General features: G+C 35.0%; 1 protein-coding gene across 3 annotated transcripts in view; it reads left to right on the top strand.

The window, feature by feature from the left end:
- Sntg1 (syntrophin gamma 1) overlaps positions 1-22,798 on the top strand; it is a 731,705-nt gene that overhangs the window by 570,856 nt on the left and 138,051 nt on the right. For all 3 annotated transcript variants that reach the window (XM_051159373.1, XM_051159361.1, XM_051159367.1), the window contains one exon: positions 1,591-1,629. In XM_051159373.1, the coding sequence (XP_051015330.1) occupies positions 1,591-1,629 (39 nt within the window). The remainder of the gene's footprint in view (positions 1-1,590; positions 1,630-22,798) is intronic.

Raw genomic sequence — 22,798 nt, forward strand, 5'->3', positions numbered from 1 at the left:
TCTATCATATCTCATCCCTATCAACTTAAAACATCTATCTAGACCTAAAAACATAGAATCATTTTCAATTAAACTTTCCAGAGTGTCCAAATAAGCATTTTCAGTCTATTTTTCAGATTTAAATGTCATTATGACTTTTGATAGTCTACTCTTAAGGATAATAAAAGCTCCATATAAAATATTAGTCCATTTCTTTCAGTATTTCTAAAAATCAAATAATTAAAGGATGTAATCCCTCTCAGGAACAGTCATAGGGGAGGGGAATAATGGGAAAATCGGGGGGGGGGGAGGAATGGGAGGATACAAGGGATGGGATAAACATTTAGATGTAACAAGAATAAATTAATAATAAAAAAAGATATAAAAAATGTATAGGTTTACTGGTACTCAATGAGATTTCTGATTGGTTAGAATGTTACTTTTAGCAGTGAGCCCTTTCTACATTTCCAACTTGTAATCATTGTTGAGAAAGAAATAGGAAACCTGAGGATCTGTCAGAGACACTACCTTGGAATTGGGGGGCAAAGACAACAGGGTTAGGTTAACATTTTAACAGTGGAGGAAGGATAGGGTTTCTATATAATCCTACTCAAAGTTTGTTCAAAGTATATTCATCTGCAAAATTTCTTTCAGTTCTACATTTTACATGACAAATACTTAGAAATCCAATTTGTACTGTTAGAGGACAGTTTGATGGTTTTTCTGACTTTGTGCCTATAGGCATCTAAATGTACATATCATCCTTCACAGAGAGTAAAGGGAGTCTAAAAGGTCAAAACACATGTCAATAACATAATCTATCATATAAAGAGTTTATATTTAGTTTGACCTAAACTTTTGTGCTATGAACCTGGTCTTGAGATTTCTCCATAAATTTGATGGAGATTAGGATTTTACTAGCGAGTAGACTGCTGCACATGTATTTCTTCTTTGATCATCTACTTCTGTTTGGTTTTTCCAATGTATGTCCAAAAGTTACTTCATAGGAGATGCTCCTGGAGATTTCAGATTCTTATGCAATGTAATTCATTGAATTTTCTTAAAGTAAAAATTATTCTTTGAAAATATATATTATACTTTACTGTTTGACTGCTGTTGTTTTGAATATTGAAGTAAATTTGCTATTTACCAATGTCATAGTGTGAAGTTATATTGTAAGCCTGATTTTTAAAAAAATTCTTTGCAGATGCGTATGTATAACACATGGGAGAATGTCCATTTCTTATACATGAGAGATTATTAATAAGTTTTCACAATCTTTATATTTGAAACTGGGCATGACCTCTAATTAAAGTGGTTTTATGCAATGGACTTTAGTATCTTGAGGTGCCTTTTTATTATAGCGTAAGCTACTTCCAGCCATTTTTGAGACTAGTTCCCACTATGTAGCCTTGGCTTCCCTGGAACTCACAGCCTTTAACTTACAGAGATTATCCTCTTCTGCCTCTTAAATACTGGGATTAAAGGTGTCCATAATCATATCTGGGTCATAAAAAAATAACTCTTAAACTATATCATTAGAAATATTCAGGGACCTTTTTCATTATCTTTTTTATTCTTACTGATTGATTGATTAATTTATCATTGCAGATAAAAAAAATCAACAGAAATTTCCCTGTAAACCAGCAGGTAAGATCAAATAATACTTGAAACAATAAATCATTCCTCGTTTCAATGTGTCTTTTATAGAAGGTAATCTTGGTGTCATCTGATTCTTATATAGAAATAAGTGGCACTACAATCTCTCTTCAGGGAAAATTATTTTCATATATCTACTTCACTGAATATATGAACAATAGGTTTTAAAGATTTTTAATATAAAACAACACCATTTTGCCAAAATAATCATATTGATTCATGTACAGTGCTGAGGATCTAGGCATAGTATTTTCTACAAAATAAATAGCATTAGTGCATCTCATGCATGCTCCACCTACAGGGACCAGAAGAGAATCAGGGCCCTACAGCTGTGTTTCCAGATGTGTGCGGGTGTCATCCAGATGTGTGCGAGTGTCATATAGGTGCTGGAAGCTGATCCCCTGTCCTGCGGAATAGCAAGTGCTCTTAACTGCTGAGTCCTCTCTCCAGTGTCTAGTATATCATATTTTTTAATGATATCCTTTAAATTGACCTCAAAGCCTAATGTGTTGACAGAATTCCTGATGAGTTTAACTTAATGCATAAAATGAAAATAATGTCTGATTGATCCAACAGGTTAACAAGCTTCTGCTCTTAACATGAAGTTTTATTTAAGCCATCACTCACACTCTAAGCATGCATCCTTCTTAAGATGCTAAAAGGTTTCAACTGTATTTTACTTGCAAAACTTGAAAAGATTCAGTATTCTGCTCTGAAACATTTGTATGAAAGGACAATTTTCAAATATATTTTAAAATTAGATAATAAATCCATATCTTTGATGTATACCTTTACTATAATTAGAATTTTAAAAATGTTTTTAATTTTAATATTTTTCAGAATTGTTAAAATCTTAAACATACATTATTCTATAAACAACAGCATCTTTTTTTTTTTTTTGTAAATACCCGTGGTGGTACTGGCCAAGATTAGGCCACAAAGCTGTTTGTTCATAAAGGAGATAGTATGAACGCAGTAAAGCTCTGGAACATTCTGTGCATCCACAAAGATGTGATCTACATATTCACTCTTGTCTACCTACCCAGACCCTCACTTATGAGCTTTTTTAAAATAATGGACAGATTCAGAGAGTGAAATGGTGCAAAATCTTGATTTACATTTTCTAAAGCATATTAGAGATACTTGATTTCAGTGATGTCTAAGTTTGTAAGAATATCTTGGTTGCTCCCTGTGCGCCTCTATCCTCTTCAGAAACATGTTGTGGTGTTTCACAAGAGACAGCTTTGCAAGAACATCAGTAATTTCATAGGACTGTGGTAGTGGAAGGAAAATTAATAAGAGAGTGTTTGAATACAAAGAAACAGCCATGGGAGAAAGTCAAGATTGCCGTCTAGGTGTAAGACATATAAATCTTTAGTTGTAAGACATATAAATCTGTAGACTTTGTATAACTTACAAAAGTGAAAACAATATCTCTTTCTTTGATGTATAATGCCTTTAAGAGGTCTCCCAGACTTGCTCTTCCTAACATCATCATGTGTTTGATTTATTGCATTTTATAAACAAAACTATCTCATAAACTTTACTTACTTATAATCATAACTGCATTTTACACTACTGCTAATAGTAAAATATAAGACAAAAGATAAAATGTTTTAATCAATTCATTTTAATGGGAAACTTCATAAGCGAGGAAATCACAAAGTATAGGAAGTTGGTGTTTTATAACATTAATGGGGACAATTATATATGGTTAAATGATAAATGGAGAGAAATGTTTGCTTTCATATTCAAATGAAGTTGCTTTATTTGGTATATCTCAGTGGAATGCTCCCAGTTACATAACAGCACCAATGGCCATTTATTACAGGTTGTCTTGATTAGGGTTTCTAATGCTGTGATGAAACATCATGACCAAAAAGTACGTTGGAGAAAAGTAGTTTACTTGACTCTCCCTTCCATAATTGAAAGAAATCAGGACAGAAACTCAAACAGGGCTGGAACTGGAGGCAGGAGCTGATGCAGAGACCCTGGAAGAAAGCTGCTTAATGGCTGTCTTCTTATGTCTTGTTCATCCTGCTTTCTTATAGAACACAGGACCACCAGCCCAGGGATGACACCACCCACCATGGGCTTTACTCTCCGCCAATGATCACTAATAGTGAAAATGCCTTACAGCTGGATATCATGGATGGCTTTTCTCAATTGAGGCCCCTCCTTTCTGATGACTCTTGTGTCATATTGACATGTAAAACCACCAATTACGCTGACTGAACTTAAGTTTTGTTTTTATTTAAAATAAGAATTTATAAGGACTAGATGAAATTGACTCATACATATGGATTTAAATAAAATAAGGCTTTGGTAACTTGTAAAGCAAACTTTAACATAGTGTAGTGGCTGTGTCTGCTGATAGATCTTCTCGTTACATTTGTATCTATCCAGGCTACAGTAATGCTGAGTGAATTAAATAAGAATCACATATTGGGAACTTCAGTGATAAATTGGACAGGAAAATAGTTGTCACAGACTAGAAGATCTTGGTTAAGTCTCCAGAATCCACTTTAAATACAAACACAAAACTATACTAACATGTCAACTGGTATAATTATTCTAGTCTTGTTTAAGTAGCCATATTGTTAAGGCTTCATGAGTATACTTTCTTTGACATATCTAGGATATATAATTTCACATCAGAGTGTCTGATTCTCTGGCTCTTGCAATCTTTTTATCTACTCTTTCACCAGTGATCTCTGAGTGTTACATGCAGAAATTGTGTTGTAGATGGTTTGGTCGTGGCTGGACACCACAGTATTCTTTGTTATCTCCATTTTGATAGGTTGTGGTTGATAGGTTCTTTGCCTGTTGCAAAGAGATGTCTCTTTGAGGAGGATAAAAATTACACTTCTGTGTGAGTATGAGGGTAAATATTTAAACTGTAACTAGGAAATACCCTGGTTTAATAAAATGGAAGCTGATGATTCTCCTCCAAGATGTCTGACTTTACTGGCCAGGAGAACAATAATGGTCATGCTAACAAGGAAGGAACTAAGAAATTAAAGGAAATGGGAAATTCCAAGTGAGGAAAAATTGGTTGTTTTCCCCAGAAAAAGTCCCTGAAACTTGTTATGTGATACCAAGTGGTCATACCTGATATCATATATATAATACATACAGGCAGCATTGTAAGGATTGGGAGCTGTATTTCTGAATTTAGAATATATATGTATATATGTGTATATATATACGTAATGCACATACACATATACATATATATACACACAAATATATCTATGTGCATATGCATATACGTGAAATGAAGAAAAAAAGGACATGATTTTGAAAAGTGCAAAAGGGTACATGGGAAGAATGGAAAGTAAAAAGGGAGAAAGTCATAATTGTATTTAACTTTAATTTTTGAAAAAAATTATATAAAATAAAGCAAATTTCTGGGCATCATAGTTTAGGCTTTTAATCACAACACTGTGGAGATGGGAGTTCCCTGGAACTCATTGTTCTGGCAACTTTGATGTGAGCCTCAAACAAATGGAGACCTTGCCTCAGAAATCCAGACAGCTGTCTCACTAGAACAACACCCGAGTTCCTTTACATGCACCTGCACACATGCACATATATACAGTCACCGATAGGAGAAACAACAAAACTGTGACACTAAATACATACTGTTCTAAGATGCATTCCTCAATGGAAGCCACCGATGTGGATTAGTGTGTGTACTGGTTAATTCTCCAGTAGAAACCCACACCTGGGTAGTGTATAGGAGATTTACTTAGCTGTCAGTTTTAAGTCCATGCATCCCAATGACTCAGCCTCTGTTGAGGGTAACCTTGGTTACATGGTATGGTGGCAGATGATATCATGTCAGGAACTGTTTTACAAGTGAGAAATGGGTCAGTCTTGCTTTTTTTGGTAACAAGTCTGTCAGAAAAACCAAATAGGGTCCAAATAGAACTACATCAATTTCCAGATGCATTACTTGGCATTAGGATTGCAGGCTGTAGCAAAGCAAGGAAGTCTCTGGTACTGGTCTCAGATGACGTAGTTTCTTCCCTTATAATACACTTCTAAAAGTATTCTCTTACCTCCTACGAGTTTTTTTTTTTTTTGCATAAAACTTGGGGGATAGAAGTATGCCAATTTAATTTAAGGTAGAATGCATGTTTTCCTCATTATTTTAATATTACTAATAATACTGATATTTTATTTCAAGTTTGAGATACATAAATTTTAAAATTTCATAATGAATTTTCCAAGATTGTGAAAAAGGATAAAATGAGAGTTGACAGATATTCTCGTTATTACCCTTAATCATATAAAAGAATAATTTCAGAAAAATAACTTTTTTCTTCCATCTTCATATTTATGCTCATAGGACTCCCACCTGTGAAGTGTGACAGCGTGTAGGCAAAGTGGCACTCATACTAAAGGGAATATGAATTTATTCTGAGGCAAAATGTGAGTGGCCATGACAGAAACACGAGTCTAGGGGTGCATGAATGCTTTATAAAGTCATAAATAAATTCAATTGCCTGATGCATTATTGTGCATTAGGAATGCAGGCTACAGCAAAGCAGGGAAATCTCTGGCATGCATCTCAGAAAATACTGGTGAATTTCTTAACTTCTGATTGATGGAAACTCCTGGTCTGATAAGCTAATTCATTTCACACATTTAACCATATAGCCAGATGCTATGTCAGATATAGATATGTGTGATAAATACATAGGAATAGATTAGAGATAGATGAAGATAATTTGGCTGTGAATGAGACACATATTGACACTCTTTAACCCCAAAACTTTAATCTGTCAACCTTCAGGATTTTTACCACAGATTTGAAGTTTTCAGAAAATTGCAGGTCCCGATAACAAAGCGTAAGGAGAAGAGAAAGAATTTCTGCTTAACAAAGTGAGAGCCAAAATTTGCCCTGCCAACAAGATGTACAGGGACAAAGATGGAGCAAATATTGAGGGACTAGCCAACCAAAGACTGATCCTACTTAAAACCCATGGGAGAGAGCCAATCCCTGACACTATTAACGTTACTCTGCTATGCTTGTAGACAGGAAACTAGCATAACTGTCCTCTGAGAAGCCCCCACCAGCAGCTGATGTAAACAGATAAAGAGACTCACAGCCAAACATTAGACAGAGCTCATGGTGTCACATGGAAGAGTTGGGGGGGAACTACTAAAGAACCCAGAGGGTCAAAGAATCCACAACAAGACTTACAGAGTCAATTAACCTGGGCCCACGGGGGCTCACAGAGACTGGACCACCAACCAAAGAGCATACACGGATTGCTCTTTGCACATATGTAGCAGACGCATAGCTCGCTCTTCATGTGGGTCTCTTAGCAAATGGAGCAAGGGCCCTCTGATTCTGATGGCCACCTGCATTTAGATCTTATTCTCCTAATTGGGCTGCCTGGCCTGGCCTCAGTGTGAGAGAGGATGTGCCTATTCCTGCAAGGGTTTAATGTGCCAGGCCAGGTTGGTACCCATGGGGCCCTTTCCCCTTCTCTGAAGAGGAGAGGGGAGAATGTGTTTGTGGGGAGTCCGGGGGGAAGACTAGAAAGGGCAGAGGAGGGCTGAAATCATATGTAAAGTGATGAATAAATCACGGAGAAAAAAGTAAACGCAGCTTGAATTGAAATAACTGCATGCCATCCCACAGCTGCAGCATCCACTATGATTTCTGCCTTAACTTTGACCTTGCTGAATTGTTTCATCTCGGTTTTTTCATAAGTTGCTATTCACTGTGAATAATTAGTTCAAGATACCCACCAGTGGAAACTCTTTGCCCCCTGTGAGATTTACACACGTCTTTTCACCTATAAGAGAAACTCAGAGACAAAAATGAAAAACAAACACAAACACAACCATAAACAAACAAACAAAACCCCAAAGTCCTTAGGAAGTTGAAAAGCACCCATTCCACTGCTGGACTTTCCCACTACCAGCAGGAGCTAGACATTCAGGATCCCACTCTAAGCCAGAGCTTTACAGCAAACTCAAACCATAGAGGAAATAAAATATGCCATATGCCATCTACTGACAAAAGAAGAATCCATTAGCTAAATTACATAATAAGAACAGGACTCGAAATCAAATTGTGGATTTACAGATGATCCAAGTAAATGATCAAAACGAAAAAAACAAAAACAAAAGCAAAACTTAAAGTCCATTAATCAATCACATATGCTCAGTTGCTTTTACTGCCTGCAAAAGCTTTCATGTGCCTCTTGGGCTCAAATTATGTTACCTTGCCATAACTTAGTGTAACTGGGCATATCCACCCTGTATCTTGAGATATGTTCATTGAGGCAGATAACATGATTCAAGCCCCCATGAGTAGGGGCGAGGAAGACAGATGTGTGGCTGGTAAGCTCAGCAGTGGTGCACACAGTATCATGTCGTGTAGCTGTCCTGGTGCTTAAGTCTAGTATTCACATGATAATATTCTTATTTGACTATTCATAATCATTTAGATAGACTTACTGGGGGCAGCAGAATAGAAGGTAAGTTTCTGGCTTTGAATAGATGAGAGAAAAGACAGCAGTAAAAGGGCACCAAAATTCTTTTATGGGACTGCCATGAACGCAGAAAGGAGTGTGTGTACTTTGAAATTTTGGCTTCTTTGTAGAAACAAACCTGATTTTAAAAAAATATATTAGTAAAAAATAATCAGAGAAATGAGAGATGCATGGGAGAATAGCAAAATAAAAGGATCCAGAGGGTCCTAGAAACCTACAAGTAGAACAATATGATAGGCAGATTTGGGCCCAGGGGTCCCACTCAAACTAAGGCACCAGCCAAGGACAATACAGGAGGTAAACTTTAAACCCCTTCCCAGATCTAGCCAATGGTCAGAATATTCTCCACAGTTGAGTGGAGAGTGTGATATGACTTTCTCACGTACTATGGTGCCTCACATTTGACCATGTCCCCTGGAGGGGGAGAGCTGGTGGCACTCAGAGGAAGGACAGCAGGTAGCCAAGAAGAGACTTGATACCCTATGAGAATATATAGGGGGAGGTGATCCCCCTCAGGAACAGTCATAATGGGAAAATGGGGGGGGGGAGGAATGGAAGGATACAAGGGATGGGATAAACATTGAGATGTAACAAGAACAAATTAATTAAAAAAAATTTAAAAAAATAAATTAAAAAAAAATCAGAAATCAACGTATCATGAAAATGGAGTCCATATGGATGTGCAAGCTTAGGGGAAAAATATGGACGGCACTGAGAAAACTTAAAGGCTTCTGGTGCTGTGGCTTAACCTAGCCTTATCTGCTCCTTATGCTCATCAGTCATTTTATTTCCTCCCAGGTACTGTGTGCATCAGCATTGCATCCTACTCCTGCACAGTGGTTTCTGGTAAAGGCTACACCAACATTCACATATAAATGCACTTCACAGCTAGCATTTGGTCTGCTGTAAATCCTGATTATTCTTCCTATGTGTTCTGTGGAATGGCACTTGTTTTTATTCCGTTTGAGGAAATTATATAGTAGAGTACCTAGATAGTTTATACTAGACACACATGGCTGGTGTTTCAGAAGTTATGAACCACTTTGTGAAAGCTTTAACACTGAATGTCCATATCAGCAGTACAAACACAACCCTGTGGTACAGACGGCCTTTGAAACTTCAGCCACTCTGACACAGCGTGATCTCTCAAGTTTTCATTTCCCTAGTGAATAATGCTGTTCAGCACATGGTTATATGTTTACTGGCCATCTGTTGTTTTCTCTAAGATGCACAGTCAATATATTATTGAAGAGTAAGAATTCTTAATTTTTATGAAGTTCAATTTTCAAATATGATACACTGTAAGCATTATATTTTATAAATCTTTTTCTAGCCAAAGATATTAATTTTCAGAAATAATATTTCCTAGGTGTTTCACAATATGATTTCTTTAAAAAAAGATTAATTTGTTAATTTGTTAAATATACAGTGTCTTGCCTGTACCAGAAGATGGCACCAGATCTCATTGTAGATGGTGGTGGTTGTTGAGAATTGAACTCATGACCTTTGGAAGAGCAGGTCATGCTCTTAACCTCTAAGCCATCTCTCCAACCCCTCATAGTATGCTTTTAAAATCATTTTACATATGATCCAATTTGGAATAATATTTTTATTACTTTGCTTTATTTAAAAATAATTTTTATAAAATTTACTTTAAAATATTATAATATGATTAAATAATTTCCCCCTTTTCATCCTTTCAAAACCTCTCTTTTATCATTAATTGTTGATACTTACATTTATGTACATGTAGGTATGTATGTGCATATATATATATATATATATATATATATATATATATTCTTAAACACATAAATAAAACCTACTCAGTCTGTATAATGTTTCTTCCGTATATATTTTTTTCAGAGCTAACAGTTTGACATTGGATAACCAAATGCTATACTCTTCCCTGGAAAGACTATTTATCCTGATCTCAGCATACTTTCTTGCCTGTATGTTGATGTTTCCAGTTGCCATTGTTCCCCTCATGTTCCGGCAGTCTTGTTGATGAGACTTCGTGAGTGTTAACTTCTGACATGGCCAGGAGACACAATCTCACAGTGAACTTCCTGATCCTCTGGCTCTTCCAAGTTTTCCACTCAAAATTCAGAAGTTATACCTGAGCCACAGGTGTAGGAGTTATGTTGTAGATATATCCTTTAGGACTGGGTTCTACAACTTTGCATTTTGAAAGGTTGTTGTTTTCTGTAGTCTCTGTCTTTTGCAAAAAGACATTCGCTTTGGTAACAAGTGACTTCTACACTTATCTGTGAGCATAAGAATACTTATTAATTTAAAAAATGTTACATATACATTTGTATTATTACATATATATATATATATATATATATATATATATATATTAAACTACCTACAGCAAGAAGAACCATGAATCAATCAGGAATTACATACATGTTACATTTTTAGTGTTTTCACTATTGTATTTGGCAACCTTGAAGAAAACATCTTTCCTATCTTGGTGTGTCTAAAATTCTGAAGGTAAATCAATATTTATCATATCTCATCATTATCAACTTAAAACATCTATCTAGACCTAAAAATATATTAACACCTAAATGACTAAGCTTAATTTAAAAACTAAACTATCTAGTCTTCAAGTCCATCAGAGACCTGAGAAGGAATAAAATTAATTACCTGAGTATACAGGGAGTGCAGGTTAGTAGTTTCCCAAATGAGATGACAGAGACAGTATGTTACCTGAATAGTTACCCAAAATTCTCTATAATGTTAGAGCATCATATTCAGCCTTCTGGCCCAATATATCTGACAGATATATTTGTGAGGCAGAACTAGTGAGGACTTGCTTACCCTGTCTTGGCAGAATTTGGCCATTGACTCTACTTGTATCCAAGCTTGCCCTTTTTTAGGGAGAATTCTGTCTGTGGTAGAAAAAGGACATTTTGCCTAGTGGCTTGTTTGCCTTATCTGAAGCCATCTCCATAAGGAGGTTCTTTGATGCTCATCATCCTTTTTGAAGTAGGTTGGGTATTGCCAGAGGTTAATCTGTTTTATTGTTAATGAATCTTAAAATAATAAAAACATTTAAAATGCCACATTCTGTATGTTTCTGAGGTTTTTGAAGACAGTATCTATTTTATCTTATATTTCTATAGATTCATATCTATCTGTAGCCCCTAAGATTTATATTCTTGTGATAAAAATAGACTTGTAATTGTTATGATCATGATTTGATCAACTAACAATTAACTTGTATAACCTGTTTATCCTAAACAGCCTGCAATAGCACTTTCAAAGTATTGGAAGTAAACCTTGTATTATAATTGAGTTATATGTGTGCAATAGAAATTATGCTATTTTAATAATTCAGTGTTTTCAGGTTTCACATTTAGAACTTTAATCCATTTGGAGTTAGGTTTTCGACAAGATAATGGTGCATATGGGTCTTATTTCCCTTTTCTGGATGCAAACATCCAGTTTTCTCATTACCATTTTTTCCTAAAATTTTTTTCATGTTTGTTAAATAATAAATAAATATGTCTTTGATTTTCTTTTATTTTGTTCTATTGGTATACATGCTGTTTGGTGTAAATATAATAATGTTTTTATTACTTATGGTACCTCTGTAATATATCTTAAGTCATTTTCACAATATTAACTCTACCATTTCATGTACCTGGCATGACTTTCCATTTTTTAGTATCTTTCATTCTCTATTCAGAGGTTTTCATTGTAGAGGTCCTTTACTTTCTTACTTATGTTTATTCCTAATATTTTGTATTTGCATTGAGGCTATTGTTAAAGGGACATTATCTGATATCTCATTCTCTGAATGTTGTCGGTGTATAGAAAACCTACTGATGTGTGCAAATTGAATCAGTATCCTGCCATACTCCTGAATTTATTTATTACTTCTAGACATTTCGGTAAAATTTTGGGAATTTTTAATGTATAATTATCATGCCATCTGCAAATATGACTAATTATATTTCTGTCTTATTTGTATGTTTTTGATTTTTTATAGTGCCTTATTACTCTAGCTACTTCTTTGAGAAAGAGGGTAGTAGAAATCCCTGTTTTGTTCTTGAATTAAGTTGGACTGTTTCAAGTTTTTCTCCACTTATGAAAACATTCATTGTAAATTTCTTATATATGGGCTTTATTATGTTGAGGTGTATTCTCTTTAGCCATGTAGGCTATCTAATGTCAGAAATGGGCTATATCTTGTTGAGGTGTTAGCTAAAAGTGTCCCATAGAATCCCTCAAAGATCGCAGACCATTGTCAAAGATATTGGTTGTTATCAGCAGCCTGATGTTCAGTCCCTAATCTTGAGGACAACACTTAAGTGTCATCAAATAGAGAAAAATCAGGCTGGAGCCTAGTTAGAAGTGTCAACCCTACTTACTAGCATTAATGTTGCTGGAATTTTACTTCGCATGGTCCTGGAGGAAAAAGGTAATCATCAATGTCCAACATTTAAGAACACTACTGCCTGTAATAGCAAGCTTGTGCAAGATACATTGATGTACTATTTGAATGAATTTTAAGTAACCATTTCCATTTTTATTGGATTTATAGCCCACTCCACAGGTATAGCCCACTCCACAGGATGTAACACACACACACACACACACACACACACACACACACACAATCAGCTGAATTAAGTTAAGGAGAAAGAACTTGAGAATAATAAACACCGGCGTAATGTCAAGTAGCACAAATATAAGGCTGATGGAAAGGATACTTGAAACTGAATTTAATAATGATCGAAACATTGAAGAGGACTCATGCTGCAATGAAGATGAAGTTGAAGAACCCAAGTAGAAAGCTCAAAGGAAATCTTACAAGTAGAATGAATTGAGCAGAAGACACAGTATCAGGACTCAAAGATTAACCAGTCTAAATAAACAAGGAATATGAAAAAATATTTAAAACACAGGAAAGGAACATACAGGAAATTTGAGACACCATTAGTGTTACTGACTTTTCTGTTGTTTTGAAGAGACACCATGACCAAGGCAAGGTATAAAATAACATGCTTACCAGTGTCACATTTCCAGAAAGTTAGAGTCCTCAGAGGAAAAACTGGCAATGGAGGAATGATGCAAGAACAGTAGCCACAATAACTCAGAATTTACATTGGTGATACACAAAGCACAAGGGAAGTAGCAAGAAGAGACAACTTGAATGACAAGGAGCCTTTTGAAATCTCAAAGGCTGCCCCGAGGAGCATGTAGGATTTTGATTGGAATTGAAGTTCGTGGAAATCCATTGTAGTTGTGTATTTTATTCCAAGCAAACTTTACAGTTATATTTTTTAGCAATTTGTGCATTTCATTTGTTTCCTGAAAAAACTGTTTACATATTATTTCTCATATTTTATAACACCAGTCTCAACACACCTGGATTCTTAATTTTGGTAACTGGCATCTACTCTATTTTAAAATCAGTGTGAGTAAATGCTTATCTTTTTACTCCCACACAGAACTGTTTGATTCTTGACTTCTCTTTTCAGTTTCATCAGTTTTAATTCCAATTTTTTTATATAACCATAAACATTGCTTCTTTGATATTGTTTTCTTTTACTTTATTCATGTCTGGTTTCTGAAGAACACCATACAGTTTAAGTCTTTTAAGCATATACTTTTGAGTCTACATTCTTAAAATACTTATTGGGGTGAATGTATTCAACTTAATGTTTGCCTTTATAATAATAATAATAATATATATATATATATATATATATATGTTTTAATCCACACATTTATTCTATACCACGACTCCCACATGAATCCAGAAAGTAAAGGTTTGTGATGGATGTACAATCTGGCATCACAGAGTCAGAACAAGATGACAGGCATCACATTGCCTTTGGTGGGGTACTGTGGACACATAGCACACTTTCTAAGCTCTGTCTGATTCCACTTCATTTTTCAGTCATCACAATCAATAGGAAATTTATTTCAGGAGACAAATATATGACAATCGTGCATTTACCATGTCACACTCTATAGGATGCCCTGTACATACCATACTAATAGAGGTCATATTTTTTGCTGCTGGGATAACCTTACAGTGCTGAAGCAAGTGGTGGTATGATTACAGTATATACATACGCCTTCTGTTCTGTTATATGCCTTTTAGGTTTTTTTTTGGGGGGGGACTGTTGAGAACCATGATATCAGCAGTTGTTTTAGCGATCATGAGCTGTAGCTTCATATATTTTTAACACATAGAACACAGAAAGAGTTAAAAGACACATGTTCATAGCCTTAAGTAATGTATTAATTCTCATGAGTGACTAAATACACAACCTACTCAAACTCCCTGAGTTTCTACTAGAAAGTATTGAACTTCAGCTAATGACAGGGAATTCACCACTTCCCTCTGTCACTTGCCATCAACCCATAAATATGGTGGGTTATATATTAGAAAACAATGACTCATCTACAGCTCTGTATGTGAATGTGATAGTAGAATGGAAATGAGAGAAGAGAAGATGAGAAACAGAATTTGGAATTATTCTCCTTGTTATGCTTAGGACATTGAACATGGCCACTCATGCCTGGTTATGTAAACTTGACTTAAACTATACATTCACTCAACTTTTAACTCAGATTGTATAACTTCTTTTTTTTAATAAATTTTTTTATTAATTTATTCTTGTTACATCTCAATGTTTATACCATCCCTTGTATCCTCCCATTCTTTCCTCCCTTCCATTTTCCCATTATTCCCCTCCCCTATGACTGTTCCTGAGGGGGATTACCTCCCCCTGTATATGCTCATAGGGTATCAAGTCTCTTCTTGGTAACCTGCTGTCCTTCCTCTGAGTGCCACCAGGTCTCCCCCTCCAGGGGACATGATCCAATGTGAGGCACCAGAGTATGTGACAGAGGGGAGGACATCCTATTGGGATTTTAAATGAGAGAAGTAAGGGAGAATAGCAGAGTAGAAGGATCAGGAGGGTCCTAGAAACCTACAAGTAGAACATTATGATAGGCAGATTTGGGCCCAGGGGTCCCGCTCAAACTAAGGCACCAGCCAAGGACAATACAGGCGGTAAACTTTAAACCCCTACCCAGATCTAGCCAATGGACAGAACCTTCTCCATAGTTGAGTGGAGAGTGGGATATGACTTTCTCATGTATAGCTTCTTTATAAGGAAGTTCAAATGGGCAGGTCCTCCACATCTCAAAGAAGATGTGTTGTTATCTGACAGATTTGTACATCAAGCTGTGGCTGTGTTGCAGCAGATGCTGCTCAGAGTCAGGTTGAGAATTCAGTACACAGGGAGACTAGAGGAACAGGAACTGTGGAAGAGACACCTAAAATAATAGCCAATTATTAAGGATGCTCTTTGGGTGCATAAAGCAAGAAAGATCCACTTAAAAATTAGAAATTAGAGAGAAACTGCATTTTTCCAAATCTAACTGTAATGAGAGACAAGAAGATAAAGTTTATGGCAGTACTGTTTTTATTTTTCTGCCACTAATGCCCATGATTCCCGGGAGAGGCGTACACTTGAGGACAGGCTTTTCAGGGTGAGATGTGAAAGGCAGCATTCAGATGGTTCACCGTTCCTTCTGTTTAGGTTCAGTTTATTTTGAAATTATTTTATTTTATTTTGAATACTTATATTTGCAACAACTATAAAGGATTAATTTGGCAAATTGTTTTAAAAAATGAACTTCTTTAATCCATGCTACCAATGGAGTGATTGTGTAGTGAGCAGCAAGTTTAAATAAGCTATTTGATAACCCAAAAGAATACTACAAATTCATTATGTATGATTTCACTGTGGCGAAGTCATACAGGTGAGGAGATCACAGTGAGGGAAATTGTGTTCTGAGTTTGACCAAACATTGGTAAGCGGTAACTGTAGATATTGTAAACAACAGATAATATCAATTAAACCAAAAGAATTAAGTTATATTTACAAAATCTTTGTTTATCAAAAATTACTCTAACATGGATACATGTTTAGACACATATGCTATTGGATAGTCTATTATGCCATTTTAGAGAGTACTTTTGTACAAAATATCAAATTTTCAATTATACGCTCCATTTGTACATATCAATTGTATAACAGTTCTTTCTTCAAATGAACACTTTCAACAGAAATGCTGTGTAGTGTAAAACTGAATGCTACATAACTGCTCCACCAGTTTGTGACAAGACAGTTGAACTTTTCAGTGTTAACATAGATGTAGGCATTCCAGCATACTTAAAGGCATATGCACGTAACCCAGGGACTGTGACAGCTGCTCAATCTGTCCGCATGTGTAGAACTACAATCTCTAAATTAAAATAAACACAGATTTACAAAATTATTCAGTTAGGTTATTTTTGTATGACTTTTATGTGATGGTTAACACTGAGTAGTGAAAACAGAGGTGAGAGCACAGAACAGGCTTATCAAATTTTACTTTCTTTTTTTTATTTTATTATAATTTCTTCATACTTCATCCCGATTGTTATCCCCTAACTTATATCTTTCCATTTGCACTCTCCCTTCTTCTCCTACCCTATTCCCTTCCCCTAGACCTCTGACAGAAGGGGCCCTCCTCCCCCACCATATGATCATAGTCCAAGCTTATCATGTCTCATCCCGATAGTCTGCATCTCCTTCATCTGTGTGCTCCACAGATGTGCTCCAGAGTTCACGTCAAAGAGAATTTACTTTCTTTTGTACAATTTGTTTGTACAGATTACTTTAGAAAGGATTTATGTCATTGCTATATACTGATAGAAATCCAGATAGGATATTCATGTTTTGTTAAACATAATTTCTTATGCAAAAGAAGAAACCTACAGGGAATGCAGGATTTTGAAGATTAAACTTCTAACATTTTGAGGAAGTTTCAACACTTAATTATATTACCTTTAAATTATTATGTATATCTGAGGTGTAGAAAAGCAACATTTCACACAATTGAACCTGGTGCAGAATAATTCTTTCTAGAAAAGGATTCTTTCTAGACATTTCTGCAGCAAGGAAAGCCTGCCATTTGCTAATTTCTTTCACCAAATGGAGATTTCTTGGTTTGTTAATTTTTATTTTATTCCTCGAAGTGAAATCAGATACCTATTAGAAGAATATATTAGTCAAGCTTCAAAGTAAATTTTGACAAATTGACAGACTCGCTATGGCATGATAACATTTGTAGTTGCTTTTAACTATTCAGTAACATTTGCATTTTAACTACATAATCCTACAGACTGACGCATGAGTGAATTTTAATCACAGTTTGAATAACAGGCAATTTTAAGAATAGGACAAAAATTTAATTAATATGTGCTTAACTTATTTTAATGACTAACACATTTTAATACAATTTATTTGATTTCCAACAATATATAATATAATAGATTTTGTTCTCTGAAAACTGAGTATTATTATATGTTAATTATTAATCAATAACATTTTAACATTTGTTAATAATGCTTTTTAAGAAAATCAGAATATTTAGCTAGTTTTCTCTACAGAAAATGATATAGCAGTTAATGATATTGAATGTTATGATAACTAAGAAATGGATTCACAGCATGCATGGTATATACTCACTCATAAACAGATATTAGCCACATAATACAAGATAACTACACTACAACATAGAGACTGAAACATCAACTAAGGACCATGTATGATATGGATCTAGACCCACTGCTCAGATGCAGTAGCACAAATTCCTTGTGGATTACACGTGTGGAAAGTAGGTACTACTTTAGACATGTACTCTGGCCACCAAACTTAGATCAATCACTTACCCTTGGCAAGGCATTGCCAGGCTACAAAGGAAGAGGCTACAGGTAGTACTGATGAGACTTGATAGGCTGAAATCAGATGTTAGTGGAAGAGGGCTCCCCTTTCTGAGGACTAGGGGAGGGCGGGAGAGGGATGAAGGAGGGAAGGGGGATTGGAAAGGAATGACAGAGGGGGATACATTCACAGTGTGAAGAATTTAAACTGCAGAACAAGCAGGTAAATTATATGGCTAATCCACACTGTATGGGAATAGCTCTGAGAATGGCTGAGAATTGAAAGTCTAGGCAAAGACAATGCTTCTTGTTGGCTACAGAACCCTATGAATTACTATTAGATGCCATTCTTCATATGTCATGAATGAAGATTTACAAATGTCTTTTTTCTGCTCATACAAAGAGCAGAAATTCAGCCTTAATTGTTCTATGCATCACACACACCTTATACCTTTAATTTTAGGACTCTATAATGTTTGTAAGAAGTTATATGTTTTCAGAACTAAAGAAGAGGATGCTGACATTAGATCAGACCTGACAGTATGCATTCCTCACAGCATGCTGAACACTGACATCCTGTATCCTTCATGTTCCAGCATGAGGTCCTTCAATTGCTGTTCCTCGTCAGAATAAGACAGCTCCCAGGACACTTTCAAAGAAAGCTTCGAATCCCAATTGGTCCAACATTTTAGACTATCCCACACAGCACTCTAATTAAGCCTGGAATTTCTTAACATTTAGAAACTGGACCACAAATGTTATTCCTAGCTTGTTTAACCATTTCCCCAATTTTGATTGGGCCCCTACAAAAATATTATTCATTCCAAATTAGGCAGAAAAACTTTAAGAGAACAATGCCCCATTTTCTTTAAGAGGGGTCACATAGGTTTTTAGTTGCTTTCTTGAGCTATAGAGGGTTATTATCAATGTGAGTTGGTTATAAGTTATTATTAGTCTTATTTAAAAAAGAAAAAAAAGGTTAGAATCAGCAATGTCTCTCTTTTCCCTTATCTTACATTTTTAGGTTTGAAGATAGGAGTTGAAAAGAAAGAAGTGGGGGAATATAGAAATCTATAGGGAAGCTAGAACAAAAAGTAGATTAGTGAATCTATTCCTCAACTTAATGCCTCATTTGTCACTCATACGGTTATTTTTAATTCATGGGTATAGAATTTTGTATATAGATGCAAAATAAGTTTAATTCTAGATACAGTGGTATAGAAATCAAATATAAGTTTATTCATATATATATAATTATATAATTTCTATTGTAATGTGAGGACTTGTACCCATATAACTCAATTATAATACAAGGTTTACTTCAAATACTTTGAAAGTGATACTGCAGGCTCTTTAAGATAAATAAGTTAAACAAGTTGATTAATAGCTGATCAGATCATGGTCATGTCAATTGCTGGTCTACTTTTATCACAAGAATATACATTTTAGGTGTGGCAGATAGATGTGATTCTATAGAAAGATAAGGTAGGACAGTTAGACAAGGTCTTCAAAAACCTCAGAGACATGCAGAACATGGCATTTAAAAGTGCTTTAATTATTTTAAAGATTCACTGATAATGAGACAGGTTTAATCCTGGCAACACACAACCTACCTCAGAGAGGATGATGAGCATCAAAGAACCTCTTTACGGAGATGGCTTCAAATGTGGCAAACAAACCACTGGGGAAAATGCCCTTGTTTCTACTACAGACAGAATTCTGCCTAAAAAGGGCAAGCTTAGATGCAGGCAGAGTTGACAGCCAAATTCTGCCAAGACAGGGTAAGCAAGTCCGCAATAGTTCCTGCCTCACAAATATGTTTGTCAGATATATTGGGCCAGAAGGCTAAAGAAGATGCTCCTACATAGTAGAGTGTTTTGGGTGACTATTCTGGTAGAAAACTGTCTCTGTCATCTTCTCATTTGGATAGCTGCTAACCTGCATTCCCACATACTCACATAATCAAGTTTATTCCTCTTCAAGTCTCTGATGGAGTTGAAGATAAGGTAGTTTAGCTTTACAATGAATCTTAGTTGTTTAGGGGTTAAGATGTTTTTAGGTCTATATAGATGTTTTAAGTTGATAATGACAAGATGTGATGGAGATTGATTTACATTCAGAATTTTAGACACACCAAGATAGGAAAGATGTTTATTTCAAGGCTGTCAAATACAAATAGCCAAAATACTAAGAATGTAACATTTATATAATTCATGATTGTGTCATGGTTCTTCTTGCTATAGGTAGTTTATTGTACATATGTGTAATAATATAAATGTATATGTAAGAAATAAAAAATGTTTAAAATTTTGTAAAGAAATTATATCATGTTAGAAAATTCCAGATTTTTTTTTTAAAAAGCAGGTCACAAGGCAGAGCTACAAAAGAGCAATACTTCCTTTGGATTTTTGTTTTCTCTATTTTGGCTTGTGGCATTGATTTTAAATGGTCATTGCCAGTATCAACTATATTATTTGTTATTTGTAAAGTACATTAAGGCAGAGAAGGGATGTGCCTTATGGAAGTGTGGTTAGAATGAAAAGCTAAAAGTGTACACCAGAAAGGAGACTACAGGACAAAAAAATTAAGTGAATATCAAGCTTTATGTAAGTGTCTCAGCAAGCAAAGGGAAACTATATGTTTTTATAATGTTTTGAATTTTAAAAACTTAAACAATCTGTTTTTATTGACATATCAAAACAAAAAAGTTGTTTTTATGTTAACAAGGTTTAAAAATAGAAATGCATTCACAGAAGAATGAGTTGGGGAAGAAATGTAAAGGTTTGTTCATTAGATATCAGCTTATTTTGGCACTTAATGTATCATAGGCTTTCTGTGTAGAGAAATTATCAATGAGACATTTATAAATGTGTGTGTAACAGGAAGCCTAGCTGACAGAAAAGGCAGCACATAATCTGTGTTTAAGCTTAAAAAGATTGATTTAAGCACGAAAAGGAGATTTCCTTCTACAAAGACTCCTCCAGTGGCCTCAATCAATTTGAATAATATCCCAAACCACTACAGAATGTGATAGTCTCACCAAGATACAGAAGTGACTTTTAAAAATCATTTACTGTGAGATGGATGTGCTGAATCTACACATACTTACCAAGTATGAAACAATGATTTGATTTGTATGTATACTGTATAATATATATATATAAAACATTATATGTACAGTAATAGTTTACTCAAAATAATTAACAGATTAACCACCTAATCTTTTATCATTTGTTTATGGTATGTATGAACACTCAAAATCCTTAATGTTGTATACATCTCTCTTGCGACTACTTTCATGTTTGCCATAGAATTTGGTATGTTGTGGTTTTAGATTCATTTAATTTTAACAGTTTTGTGATTTTTATCTTGTTTCTCCTTTAAGCCTATTATTATTCAACCGTGTGTTTTTTTCTTTTACAATGAGTCTGTGCTCATTCTATAGATTTTATTTCTCTAGATACCCAACTTTATTCCATGGTGGTAGTATAGAATATAGTATGTAATGCCAATGCTCTAATCTTTGTTGGGTGTTGCTTTGAGTCCTAATACATGTTTGATTATAGTGACAGTTCCATTGGGTCCTGAGAATATGATGTACTCTTTAATGTTTGGGAGTAATTTTCTGTAGTTATCTCCTTGGTACATATGATAGATGATGTTCTTTAACTCTAGAGATTTTCCATTTAGTTTTTCTCTGAATGGCCTATCTATTGGTGAGAATAGGATATTCAAATTATCCACTATTAACTTCCTGTAAAAATGTTTATCATTCTTTTCAGATTTAAGTATTTCTTCTGATATCTTTTGTAGAGCTAGATTATTAGTCAGAAGTTCTTTTAACATGTTCTATCACTGCTGATAAACTGGTGAGAACTGGTGTATTCATTATGGAAATAAGTGTGGCAATACCTCAAAAAGTAATAGGTCTACCATATGACCCAGGCACAACACTCCAAGTGCAGACGTAGAGGATTTTGTAGCCTATTACATAGGTAAAATCTCACTCATGTTCATTATTGCCTTCTTCAGTAATGGAGTCATAATTGATATACATCAACTGATGGATAGATAAGGAAAATGTTTGCACAATGGAAACTTACTTCACTATTAGGAAAAAAAAAAAAAAAACGAAACCACAACATTTTCTGTCAACTTTGTCAAGGAGGGTAACCTAGACCCAGAAAGACAATCATTTCATGTTTTCTTTTAGTTTTGAATATTAGCTTTAAATCTTCATATATATGTATTTTATTTATAATATACACAGAGGACATAAATTTAGTAGTGGGAGGTAGAAGGCAAAAGTATAAAGGCTTAGAAAGGAGTAGTAAAACAAGATAGGTTACATTGGGGTAGAAGTTGAGAGGACAGGCTAGAGCAGGGGAGTGTAAACTAATTTAAAAGCCTCTCAGTAAATCCATATGATAACCTATTACTGCAAAAGTTTTCTAAGCTATATCTATTGTTATGGTAAGGTGGCAATGCTCCTTCTATACATCACAGGCTAACAAATATAAATTTAAGTGCTAGAAATAGGTTATATCTCTTTAGTATAGTTTGGCAGTGACATCCCATAGATGCCTAAATATTACAATGTATTGCCAGTGCTGTTAGCTACCATTCAGTACTTGAAAATAAGACCTTATTGATCAAGGACACAACATACTTACATCATTGTAGAACTCAGTCGGGTATTAGCCTGGTATCTTTAACTGTGATGCCTAGCTTTAATAGTGTTAGAAGTGCCTACAAATGCTGGACCAAGGTCCCCTATGCAGATGTAGTACATGATCAGCCCAGTCTTCATGTGAGTCCCCTAGTAACTGGAGCAGGGGCTGTCTCTAACATGGACTCTGCTGTTTGGTCACTTCATCCTGACAGGGCTGCCTCTTCA

The sequence above is a fragment of the Acomys russatus genome, chromosome 2 (assembly GCF_903995435.1).
Source record: "Acomys russatus chromosome 2, mAcoRus1.1, whole genome shotgun sequence".
In the NCBI taxonomy this organism is placed as follows: domain Eukaryota; kingdom Metazoa; phylum Chordata; class Mammalia; order Rodentia; family Muridae; genus Acomys; species Acomys russatus.